At 47.1% G+C, this 12,899-nt stretch overlaps 1 protein-coding gene across 2 annotated transcripts; it reads right to left on the bottom strand.

Moving 5' to 3' along the window:
- Positions 1-1,148: 1,148 nt before the first annotated feature.
- Positions 1,149-12,435, bottom strand: gopc (golgi-associated PDZ and coiled-coil motif containing). Of its 2 annotated transcripts, XM_048985554.1 has the most exons (9): positions 11,902-12,435; positions 7,794-7,958; positions 6,892-6,915; positions 5,363-5,538; positions 4,944-5,109; positions 4,757-4,852; positions 4,512-4,676; positions 3,897-4,062; positions 1,149-3,219 (listed from the first exon to the last, which is right to left on the bottom strand). In XM_048985554.1, exons 1-9 carry the CDS (start codon positions 12,172-12,174, stop codon positions 3,113-3,115), a joined length of 1,338 nt encoding a protein of 445 aa, XP_048841511.1. In that variant the 5' UTR covers positions 12,175-12,435; the 3' UTR covers positions 1,149-3,112. The 2 variants fall into 2 exon arrangements, with proteins under 2 accessions (XP_048841511.1, XP_048841512.1); XM_048985555.1 differs by lacking the exon at positions 6,892-6,915 and having other exon boundaries at positions 11,902-12,434.
- Positions 12,436-12,899: the final 464 nt, after the last annotated feature.

The following is a 12,899-nucleotide window of genomic DNA, read 5'->3' as shown; positions in this document are numbered from 1 at the left end:
TGATTTTTTTTTTTTTTCCCCAGAATCCACTATGTCAGTGTTTCTCAAATCAGTCCTCAGGGAGGGCTCCTAAAAATGTGCGCTGTCTGGAAGGGCGCTGGGAGGGAGCAAAAACATGGACCGTCTAGGGGTCCCCAGGACCAACTTGAGAAACGCTGCACTAGATGCATGATTTATTTTTTACTTCCTCAAAATGAGGTTTCTACTGCCCCCTGGTGATCGTGCATTTTCTGTGATTGAATTTAGCGTTGCACTCCACTGTACTCTAAAACTTGCTCAAATGAACCAGCAGAAAGTAAAAATCCATAAAACTGGCTTAAAAAATGTGTATAATAACCAAAATCTTAAAAGCAAACCTCTATTTGAGATCATGAAGGGACCCAAACTGGGGACGTGTGTGTGTGGAAAGACTGGAGGTGTCTATTAGGAGCATAACCTTCCAGTACTGCAGGTTTCCAGAGACTGACAAACCGCGTGCATGTTCCTCAGTGCACAGATATTTGCACACTGTTGCAAGGGTCCACTCTGCTGGGACTGTCCCCTAAACTGCTGAGAGCACAGGGCTGCTGCCGGCCCTTTAAATAATGAGCAGGCCGCGCGCGCTACACCTTCACATGCAGATATCTGGCATGTGGATCTTAAGCACAGTGCAAATATCGCACTCTGCCTTTCATGTTTAATAAGAGATTCTTCATGGCCCTTGTGAGGAAATTCTCTTGATGCCTCCCCCAGCTTGCTCTCTGTAGGTGAGACCAAGCCGGCTGTGAAGGGCAGGCCGCCGATAGCAGAGGGCAGGCAGCCGGGGGTTAACGGCCTACCTTTAAGGACATTCAGATGTGCCAAGGCCAGGCTTGAACTGGCAACGTTCTGATCGCAGGCTTAGGCAACAAAACCACACGGCACCAACCTGGGGGCCTTGATCAGATATGACTGCGGGAAAATCATTGCACGTCTCTTCATTTTAACTTTAGACAAAGCTTTATGTAAGCTGAAATAATGTACTTTTGTATATATAATTTTACCATTGTGATCACACCTAATGGAGGTTCCTCAAGTAAAAGCTAAATTGCTTCATGATTTTATGTTTTGCGCCAGTTAGTCATCAGCTCGTTCATCAGCCACAGTTTACAAAACCAGAATCAGTCCAGTTCATTTTTCAGATAATTTACTCAAAATGTTACTTGTTATACATTTTACTACAATTGTATATAATAAGACATTTACACCAGATCTTTCAACGTTCAGGAAACACACTTTTCATGACAACAAAATGTGTAAAATAACCACAGTTCTTCAGAGGAAGGGTGGTAAAAAGAGTTTTCCGGGGAAAGTCCTCTTTGATGTAACAGCGATGGGAATTGACGTTCTGGAATGCATGCATTAGGGTGAGGGTGAGGTCAGCCAGCTGCTCGCTCTGTACCGAAAGATGCGTCGATTCATGCGAGAGAAGCCAGCAGCCACGTGTCCGGTTGCAGTCTTTTAAAATGCGACCAAAATCTCATGTTAAATTCAGCCGATGCTCCAAGTCAGTATCAAACCACAGTGAACACGACTGAAGATTGTCAGGTCCGTCTTTGCTGTCCAGTGTAAGATCCACTTCTTAAAGCAAACATACTGATAAACAGTGTAGGTAAGTTTTCATCCCAAAGTCAGTAAAAGACCCACAAAACTGTACTGATACTCAGAATGACAGATACATCTGTGTATAGGTTTTTTTTTTTTTTTTTTTTTACCTTTACATGATTTGCCAGTGCATAAATACTGACTTATTGCTTTTTCCATTGTAGTTCTGTTTACAAGAAGGAGTTTGATGTTTTGGTTCAGAGTTAAAATTAAAGCTGAAATGAAAAATGACCTTCATGACATATGTCCTGTGAGCCTCTGAACGGTAAATGGCGGCGTTGACACGCTGCACAGCCAGTACGGTGGCCGGATTATCAGAGATGGGTACTGGGTCTGGGACCACCGCGGGCAACTGTCCTTTGGGTTACTTAAAAAAACTGCCTTGATTTTGCTCTGATGACCATCCAGCAGAGGATAAGGAGGGAGGGGGGAAAAAAATTGAACCAGCACAGGATGCACCCCCAGGGGTGCGATGTAGAGAGCCGACTCTCCCTGTGGTGGGGGTGACATTACTGGGGGCCCTGTTCACATTCTGCTGCGGGAAAATCATTGCACATCTCTTGATTTAACCTTCGACGAAATTCATGTAACATTCTACTTTCTACTCCTAAGTCTGTAAAGATGTTGTATTTGACTAAAGTGTTAGTATTATCCCAGCTTCAAAATGTCATTGCTGAAATTGGTAAATTCTTATGATTTCAAATTCTCTGTGCTGAACAGGGGGGTGGGGTCCCTGGGCACCCCGGCCCACCCACCTGCCCCCGGTACTGTCCAGCAAATACTGTGTCCGACTCATCCCATGCTGTATGACGTTATAAAATGTTTTGAAATTTAACTGCACATCCCACCTGTCACCTCCCTCAATTCTGCAAAGTGAACATGCTTATTTTTACTGTCCGTATGTTTGTAACTGACGAAAACTTTGACCACCATCTGCCACCCCGATCGTGAGTTTGAGGAGAATTAAATCCAAGCAGAGCTAGTAATAATAATTATAATACAGTATAATGTGCAAGCGGTAACGAGTTACAGGTATGTACATTTGTCAAGGATTTTATTTTCTACTGGGACTGACTGACTGACGGCTCTAGTCTTCTGTAACTCCAGACGCACGCTTGCTACGAAGCAATATATCGTATACCGTTCCAGAGCAGCTCAACATCAGTTTTAATTAAATCACTCTGACCGGAGAGTATACCTCCACTGTCAGCTTCGCCACCATTCTGGCCTAAAATGGAGAGTAGCTGTAAAAATATGTGCATGAAATAGTGCCTGTGGTGTTTCCCTGGTAACCCGAGAGCCGTGGAAAACCGGTATTCCCCCCCCGACACACCCGCCAGCAGATTCCACCGCAGTCCGTCCTGACGACATACAAAAACTCATCAGTCACACACACAGAGTGTCTCTGTCTCCTTCCCGTGCCCCTACACCCAAAGTCCGTCCCTCCTGCTAGATGTGTCGCCGTTCCCCCCATACCCCCCCCCCCTTTTTATGAGGAGCTCTCCGCAGCCCGAGTGGGGGCCTCGTCCGACGCGGTCTCGCTGGAAGCTCCTGTGTCCCCGTTCATCGCGTCGCTCGCTGTGCTCTTCTCCTGGGCTGAGTAACAGCAGACAGAAAAAGCCTCTGAATATCCGAAACAGCAAACACTTATTTTACGGACGATGTGGATCCTCATCGTCTCCTCCTCGTACTTTAAGCATAGGTTTTACACACTGCTTCCCTGTGTAACAAGTCCCTACCCAGAAATGAATTTCAAGGGGGGCTCAAAGCTCTAACTTTGCTTCCTCGTGTTTAGTTCAGACCACCACACGTGATGTCATCTTAAAGCCCTAACTGTCCTATTTAAAGAGTAACAGGACTTGACAGAGCGGCATGTATAGTATGACAAAGACAAAGTGCTCAACAGAGGACAACAATGAATTGATGGATTTCAGGAAGCGATTGTATCTTTACAATCAAGAGGCAAAGAAGTAATACATAAACTATTAATCCCCCAGAGGAAATTACTCTAACTACTAACACTGGCTCTGAAGAATGTGCTTCTGAAAGTTCTTTTATTTTTTGGCTGGGAGAATTTAGGTTTAATAAAAAACATTTTTCATGGGGCGTTTATGCTAACGAACTGTATTAGAGTAACACTGTGCTTTTTAGGTGTCTGTCAGGCTTCAGGTTTCTGACTGTACGTGTCTTATTCAGTGTCTCTGCACTTGCTCTTGAGCGCTTCTGCCATGTTCCGGAATGGAACTGACCATCGGCGAGTCCCGTCCACTTACCCTGCAGCGAGGCAGAATCCCCGGACGCATTGTTCCGGCTACTTTCTTCCAGCTCGTCCAGATACAGACGGTAGCGGTGCCCGCTGTCGTCCTCATACTCCACGTTTTCGTCGTCCGAGTCGACTTCAGGAGCTACGTAGACCACCTCGAACTCTATCTCGCCCCTCTGTCGGCAGAAAGCAAGCCGTGTGAGATCGACCCTTTGCTGAACCGCGACTAATGGCTAATTTCCGTTAGCTATTGAGTTCTTCCCCGACTCAAGTAACATTCGCGTGCTAAATGTTTGCCAGCTGACTCACTACTGACTTCTCTATTCATAGTTTCAACAGGTTAGATTGATCAATATTTGTCAGAAAGAAAATGTCTTTTCATCTCATACATGTGATCTTTTCTGACCCTCTGTAGGGAACTGGACATCTTCAATCTGTTCCTTTTGTGCCAGAGCTCTCCTACGTTCCTCGATTTTCAGCCATGAATCATCTCTACTTGACCACAGAGATCTGAATGCAAATTATCCAGTTCACCTCATCTGCCATTAGGTGACCTGACAGCGGGTGCTATAAAATCACGCTAATTCACACTCGCTGGTGTGCGACCCCAATTTGGCATCCCCACCTGCTGGGACAGGATGTTCACGGCCTCCTTGTGTTTGGCGTCCCGCAGGTTGATGCTGTTGACGGCCAGGATGGCGTCTCCCACGTGGAGACCGCCGCAGCGCTCAGCCGGCTGAGCAGGGTGGATCTCAGAGATCAGTATGGGCACCCCATGCTCCTTACCTCCCTGAAAAATGCAGACATTTAAGAAGGGGGGGGCAGGGTCCCCTAAAATTGTAGGAATACTGAACTGTCCGTGAAACTCACTGTGATTGAGATGCCAAGTCCTTCATGATCTTCTTTGGAGAGCACGACTTTACGTATTGGTCCCACGCCTTGGGTCTTCTTTAATGTGTCTGACTCCTGTATGAATGGGGATAGTATCGGGCGCGGTACTTTTATAAATTAGCGGTACGCTAAATGCGATGACCACACACAGGGGTCTTCTACTTACGTGGCCCGATGGCGATGGTAATGACTTCTTGGGATCATTGCGCCCCCTGCAGGCTCGGATGACTGTTTTATGGCGGTGGAGATGGATCTCGGCCTCTAGCTGGTTCCAGAGTTTGTCGTGAGCAGGTCCCTTCATGTCCCTACCCAACAGTTGGATCTGTTGAACCCTAAGAAAGTTGAAAAAGTGCCATTGGTTGGTGAGGATGTACAACAAAAAGAAACACGTTTTTATTTGAACGTTTTGATCAGCACTAACAATCAATTCTTTTGTGCACAGGGACTAATCTCAAGCCAAGATTTGAGTTGTAGTTTAATTCCTGCAACATTTACAAAAACCGTAAAAACAGCCTTCAGAAACACCCAAGATCCTGATAACGGGTCGCTTACACACACTGGTACCAGAGCTCTCATGTGTCCTACCTGCCCGCCAGCTCCTTGTCCAAGTACTTAGCCGCCAGCCGTGCGCCGTAGACCTCTGCCTGCAATACCGCGATGTGCCTGCGGAGGGCCTCATTCTCCTTCTTGAACAGCTTGACCTCGGCCTCCAGCTTCATCTCCTTGAACTTCTCCTTCTTGCTGGCCTCCAGCTCCCTCTCCTGGCCCAAAGACATGTAGCAGAAGGGTGATGGAGCCTGCCTAGCGGGAAGACCACACTGAGCCTCTGGGGACCACTCCGCCACCGGTCACGAGAAAAGTGGGTTGGTTATTACTCCAACATTAATCATCGGGGAGGAATGGAAGAAAACGGGCATCCTCGGCATGGCAGAAGGTGGGGGATCGAGAAAGGACTACGGGACAGACTACTGGACATCTACTTGGTCGTGGAAGATGTCAAGACAGGTAGGTGCAGGCAGAGCTAATGCCAGACAGAAGCACTGCTTCGTCTATCAAACAGCAAACGACAAACTCGATACCCACATCGGGCTCATGTGCCCCAGAGTCCTCTTAGCTCTGGCCTTCCAGTGGCTCAGGGTTAGTGTTTGCTGTTCACTAACAGGATCTAGCGTCCATCAAGCCTCCATCAAAACACTCATTTTACGCGAGAGGAAAAAAAAAAGCAAAAAACCGTAATGTTGCATTTTTCAGAGAACGAAGGACTGGCTGGTATTCTGACTGAACCTTGATGGATGAAGACTAAAGAAGACCCCCCCTGCGATGTGATGCAGACCACCTACAGGACAGGTTTGCCAGGATACGCGCAGAAGTTAACCCTTCCCTGTTACTCCGCTTCCCACTAAGAGCATCGTGCACATTGGGGAATGGTTGGTGGGATTTCTCTGAGCAAACTCAGCAGTGGTGAAATATGAACAGGCAGCCATGCATGGGACTACGTGGTGTATGCATGACGGAGGAGGAACGAAAGAGGGTGCAGAGAAGGATGTCAGATGGGGATGTTTACGTGGAGGGAAATTTCTCTACTGGCTTTACGTGGCTCTGCATCACGGCACACAGAATACTGGGTTGGGGTGCAGCGTGTGGCTCAGCAAGTTAGGACGGCTCGCCCGTGATCAGAAAGACACAGGTTCAAATACCCAGTCACCTCAGTGATTTCTGTTGGGCCCCTGAGCAAGGCTCTTAACCCCAGCCACTGCTTAGCATCGTAATAAATAAGTAAAATGTTTCTCCAGATTAACTGGCAACGTGTGCAGATGATTGTGCGTGTGTCCATCCTGAAGGACGGACACCTCAGTCGGGGTGTCTCCTGCCTGTGAACTGCATTTGAGGGGACAGACCCCAGGTCCCTCCTCCCCCCGCCTCCCTGTCTCTGGACGGGACTCCATCTGTTAGCAGGTTCTGGGGGTTTCCATGTGCGACACACATGCGGTCACTGTCACTGCATATGGGGGCCATAGACCGTCATTACCATGGGATGGAGGGGCAGTGAAATGAGGTCAGGAGTGGGCTAGAGATGGGGGTTTGGGGGGGGGCACTGACCCGCACTGACTTACCATATCTTCCACTGAGGGGACAGACTTGGAGAAGGGTGGTTGAGGAAGGGAGGAAGAGAAAAAAAGGGGGTCAAAGGTTAGAAAGTCAGCACGGTAATCACAGTCAAGAGGGAGGACACTCTCCTTAATGCTGGTGGGGCCATCAGGGAAACAGGAAGCTGAAATCACAGCCCAGCTCCCCCCCCAATCCCAGAGAAATGTTAATGTGTAGTTAGTGTAAGCCTGTCTCTTATGTGTCGGTTAGTGTTCAGTGCATTAGCACAGCGAACATACAGCAGCTGGTAATTAACGCTTTTATTTACATACGCTCATAGCAGATGGCTTACGATTAAGTAACAGACTTGATTACACCATACGTTAAGCTAAACACTCATCTCTTTCCAGGTAATAAAGCCTCTCATTCTTTCCAAATGGAAAGCCTGTAATTATATCATTTGATGACACGGAAATGTAAATATTTCGATGCTTCAAAAATTCTACCCATGGTCATTCGAAGAATTCAATGTTCTTCCAAGCCACTGAATTTTCTACGTCATCAAACTTCCAGCTTGTTTTTTCTCCACCAGTAAACGTGCAATATATTATGTCATTAAGACATAATACCACCGCAATTAGAGGAACGTGGTGTGGATCAAAGCGTGACTGTATGCTGGGCCGACCCCAGCATTTTTCAAATTTCCAGGCTTGGGGAGGATCAGCCAGGGTTTCGATGTGATACCTCAAAACTGGAGGCTGGGCCAGGCGGGTTGGATAGACGGTGCTCGCTGCGGAGGGTGCAGCTACGAGCCAAGTTGACCCGAAGAGCCCCGTGACATCAGTACCACTTATACAGGGACACGGAGAAGCTTTGAGCCTGGCCATGGGAGATAGAGAGCGGCGGCAGGCTGGGGTTCGGCGCTCACCAGCTTGGCCTTGATGGAGCCGGAATCCGTGCCCTGGCCAGCCTTGGCGTGCAGCTGCAGCTGCATGGCGTGCAGCTGGAGCAGCTGGTCATGGACCTCCTTCTCCACCACCACCTTCTCGGCCTGCACGTCGGTCAGCTCCGACTTGAGGTCCACCACCTGGGCCTTGTGACGGAGACACAGAAGGGTGGAGGAGATGTCAGGTCAGCCCGGAAGCACACCCCCCCCCCCCCCACCTAACTAACGATTCCCGTCAGATGCTGAACAGGTCCTGAACTGCGGGCTGAGGGCCGATTTACCGTCTTTTGTATATCGCGAGTGCCGGTGTCTGTGAAATAACCTCACCAAGTCATCATGACTTATTTCAAAGGTGGAGCCCTTCATCCTTATTTCAGGACCCCTCTTATCTACGATGGTGACGAGCGAAACCAGTCTGACAGCTTCCGTGCCACAGCCTTGCGCAAACACATCTGTTCTGGTCCCACATTTCCGGGGGTGGAGGGAACATTTCACAGTTAAAGCACTGATTTCCTCCACGTGGTTGGAGTCTCCAGGCACCAAGCCTGCATCCGGCACAGTGGCAGGGCGTGTGGTGGCAAAGGAGCCCTTGAAATTGACACGGTCACCATCTCAAACAGCTCGGGAATAACAGAGAAATGTTTTACAAAGTTTCATTTCACGTGCTTCTGTTACCTTCTACAAAGGAGGTTGTTGTCCCCGAACAGCCCACCCGAATCTGGCAGAACCACACAAACCAGATAACCAAAACTTCTGCCTAAATACAACCATTAAAGTGGTCTGAAATATTCATGTTCTGCTTTTCACCCACTAGGGTTCCTAACTTGCATCTCCTTTTGTCTTGTTCAGACGGGCCTGACGAGAGTGAGGAAGTCGTTAGCTCAAGTACAGGGACAGGAACTTAAGTAAAGCCCTAACCCTAGCAAGCCTCTGAGAGATGAATGCTGCCGTACCTTGAAGGTAAGCGAGAACGCTAAACAACCCCGAGGGCTCTCTGACTCGTGTGTGACCGGGGGGGGCAGCAAGCCTCCGCCCTCCCCCATCACTGTCGGGGGATGGTTTGAGGAGCACAGCTGTCACCCCCTCCGGCATCTGTGCACCAGTGGCCGAGACCTCCTCTGATTGACAGGAAGCAGTTGGCAGAGCACTCCTCCTCCATGTAGGAAACCGCAGGCCGGCGCAGAGCCGACCGGGCGTGCTCGGAGCCAGTTTGCTGTGCCAGACGACAGGTGGGCCGGCAGCCGGTTTGGCCCGTGGCACTGCGCCCAGAGCAGGTGACCCCACTGCGCTAAGGTAACACACAGCTTGGCAATTAGTCAACTGAAGCCAATCATACAAGTGCTGGCTTGATTTAAACCGCTTTTGGCGTATCTGAACGGCTGAGGTGGCGCAAAGGAAAGTACAGTGAGATACAGTGATTATTCAAAGCAATCATAGAAGAGGTTGGTCTAATAACACTACTAGTAATAGAGGAAATTATATAAATTATTCCCAAAGCTCCATCCAAAGTAAGCGATCAAGTTGATGATGAGCCATTGATTACAAAGAGGCTTTTCATTGGATTGTCACGTTAACCACTGAGGGAACACAACTGAAGTCCGTCTCTTGCCTACAATTTAAGCACAGCGATCTCTCAATCTTCAAAGCATGCTTAAGCAGCGCTGACCCCCCCTCAGTGACCATAGACCCCCCCCCCCCATCACCTGTGACTCAGGTGCCCCCCATCCCCTGAGTTGACACAAACTTTCAATCATCTTCCTCTAAAGCCCAGCTGACCTGGCAGGTCTTTCCTGGTCTGCAGAACGTAGCTCTCTGTAGACACCATCTGACAAGCTGCCTGAAGAGCTGAGGAATCTCCAGGAACAAGCGGTATGACTGGAAAGGCTGTTAATGGCAGATTAAGCTACAGACTAGACCAGTTTGTCATCCCAGGACAATAAAAACTAAACTCCTTCGCATAAGTTACTAGTAGTGAGAAATTGCCAGAAACTGCAAGAAATGTGGTAGAAGATAGCAGCCTAATGATTAAAATACTACTGAATAATATTTAATACATTTATATAATTATATAAATAATGATTATAATAATCATAATTTCAAGTATGTGATGATATCACATTGTAAGTGTAACTTAATAAACATCAGGTTTAACTGGGACATTAAAACAATAAAACTGGGTTTCTTGTTTATGTCCGAACGATTTTTACGGAATCGCTTTCATGCTGATCATGGAACTCTGGAAAAATTAACATAACCCTTCAGAAGGAGGGAAAAAATATCCCACTTTCATCTATACAGCAATAATGGCTCCATTCAAAGGCCCACTGCAGTCAGCACTGCTGGTTCCATTGCAGAAACGGCCTAAAACACAATCGTCCTTTATTTCTGTTTATTTCTGGGTCTGCAGTTTCAGCCAACCAACCTCCACATCTCCATGCCTTTACCCCATTTCTAATATTAAAAATTCATACAGTAAATTTAGACCCTTAAAATGCCAAGTGCTTAATAGAGCCTTTTCTAGCACCGCTGGCCTGAACCTTAACTGAACCCGATTCTGCATCAACACAAACTACATTCCCCAATTCCAGCCACTATAAACCGGCCTGATAACTTTTTTTCCATTCTGTGCTTAAGATGGTTGTAGATTTTGTTTCTGCCTCCTTCCTGCAACACCATCGATAACAGACGGGGGCGCTGTTAAGTGTGTGTGTGTTGGGGGGGGCAGAACGAATCTAAGGGCCCCTGACTGACAGGGGCCCTAAATGATTTGCAACATAATTGGATCGAACTGGGTTGGGGGCCTAATATCATATGATTTCATGGGGCCCAAAATCTCTTGAGCAGGGGTGCCCAACTCCAGTCCTGGGGGGCCGGAGTCCTGTGTAGCTTAGTTCTTTCTCTGTTCCACCATAAATGATTCAGCTCAAGAGCTGTGTGGTAATTAGCATAAGGAGCTGAATCAGGAGTGTTAAATGAGAGGAAACCAAAAACTGTGCAGGGCTCCAGCCCCCCAGGACTGGAGTTTGACACCCCTGCAATAGAGGCACCCAGGTTGACAGGGCTTTTCGTTTTCAGATTATTTGACCTTGTGAAAGGAGAGGATTGTCCTGTTCAGCTTTTTTTTTCTTTGTAGTTTATTTTAAAAAGAAAAAAAAAAGTAAACACCTTTTCCACCCATTGCAAAGTGCATTAAGCCCCAATTTAGTCAACAGTATCTAGGCAAAATTATTTTTAGGCGAATAAATAAATAATGGACTTATGAACAATGTAGCAGTGTCGTCATAACAGGTCAAACGCAACATCCATTTTCTCCGTGTTATGGGAACTGTGTCTCGGTTGTCGGGCTTAATGCATTTATGAACACTGATGTCACTGTCACAGTGTCAGCGCCTGCTTAGCAGAGGTTCCACCGTGCAGGGTTAGGGTTACACTTAGCCGATATGCATCACCCAGGCTGCTCCATCAACGATGGAAAGTGCTTTTTAAAAAACAAATAAACAAACATTTATGGCCGTGATTGCGAGGAAGAAAATGAGAAGGAAGACGGGACAAGGTCTCAAGATCTAGCAGACTGAAGAATGCTGCTCGTCATAACACGCCAGACACACTGTCTCCTGAAATGTTATTTGGATAAAAACATGCCAACACATACAAACACCGAAACTATAATAACTGAAGTCTGCAATGCCCTGCTCCTATTCTAAACCAATGTTACCATTACAGGATATTTACAAAATATGTAAGATAAGACAAAACAGTGCTGTATGGAGTTTACTGCCATCATTCTCCAAACCGGGTTTATCCCCCCTTGCCCTTTGCATCTGATAAGCTTCCTCCTAGAAATCAAGTAGTTTCTGCTCGTCTTTAGCCTGTCGTCCAAAATTCAGCCATGTGCCCCCAAACAGCTACTTCATAGCCAGAGCTAAATTAGGACTTCCTTCCATAATGGCATTTCGATTCCATTCCACTATATCTGACGACAACCTTTTAATATCTAAGAATCTTTTCCTTCTTCACAAGCTGCCCCTTGGGTAAGCTGTCAAACTTGGCATGACACTGACCGGAGGTGGGGGGACACCGAAGTGCTCACCTCTAGTTTGTGGTTCATCTGAAATATAGTTTGCGCTTTATGGCAAAGCTGCGCGAAGCAGGAGCTCAGACTCGTCATCTTCTGGCGGCCCTCGTAGGTGATGTCGGCCTGGTCCGGGTCGATCTCCCCGAGCAGCAGATCCACGTCCACGAAGGCTTTGTCAAACTCCTTTTCCAGAACTTCTAGCCACCGGAACATAGACATTCCCGAGCCAGGCCCGGCGAGAGCCGATCCCTGGCCAGCAGGAGAGACGCCGCCGGCCGAAGCGGACATACTCAGTAACGCAGGAGGCTGCCTTGGCAAGCGAACTAAAAGCCGGACAGCAAAACGGAGCCGCGATCTTACTTTTATGTGGCTACTGCACTCGCACTTGTCCCCAGTCAGAACGACAACTGTTACGCCACTAATTCCTGTCAATTGTATTTGAATCGCCTAAACTGATCGTCGCCCTATCAGGTTTCCCGAGACCAGGAAATCCAAAATCTGAGACCGGAGGAATCGTGCAGCGACTGCTACTGTCTGCCACACAGCTGAGCCCGGGGTAAGTCCAAAGTAGATGGTGAAGGAAAGCATCGATATATTTTATTTTATATTATGTTATTTTATTAATCGATCTGTGGTTACCGAAAAGTGGCCGGGCCTTACGGGATTTGTGTCTACGGTTGGGCGACTTTTAAACCATTTTTATGGCAGCAATACAGATTCAGTCATATGTTTTATTCTTAGTTGTATTCAAGAAGTACTTTGCCATTTGGAGTTCAGCATTACCTAAATATCTAAACGGTTTTATATTGACGCATAATTAAATCCTAATATATCGAAAATGTACAATATATTGGTATTTTCGAATGTATTATGCGGTAAATCTAATAGGTTTTGCCAAGTATTTTTTTATTATTATTATTTTGCAACTTGAGCTGACATATATTCTGACATGTCAGTTTCGAATTTTATACGTCACTTTTATGACGTGTATACAAGCATTGAGACATCTGGCA

Source organism: Brienomyrus brachyistius, chromosome 19, assembly GCF_023856365.1.
Source record: "Brienomyrus brachyistius isolate T26 chromosome 19, BBRACH_0.4, whole genome shotgun sequence".
Lineage (NCBI taxonomy): Eukaryota > Metazoa > Chordata > Actinopteri > Osteoglossiformes > Mormyridae > Brienomyrus > Brienomyrus brachyistius.
Note: the sequence above shows the minus strand (reverse complement) of the source record. Positions and strands in the feature narration are given on the sequence as shown.

What these genes read in the sequence shown, in the direction of transcription:
- gopc (XM_048985554.1), bottom strand. Translation starts at nt 12,174, where the DNA reads ATGTCCGCTTCGGCCGGCGGCGTCTCTCCTGCTGGCCAGGGATCGGCT. An exon ending in TGAACATCCTGTCCCAGCAG is followed by an intron (nt 4,063 to 4,511) that starts GTGGGGATGCCA and finishes TTCTGCCGACAG; the next exon opens with AGGGGCGAGATAGAGTTCGA. An exon ending in GGATTCTGCCTCGCTGCAGG is followed by an intron (nt 3,220 to 3,896) that starts GTAAGTGGACGG and finishes GCTGTTACTCAG; the next exon opens with CCCAGGAGAAGAGCACAGCG.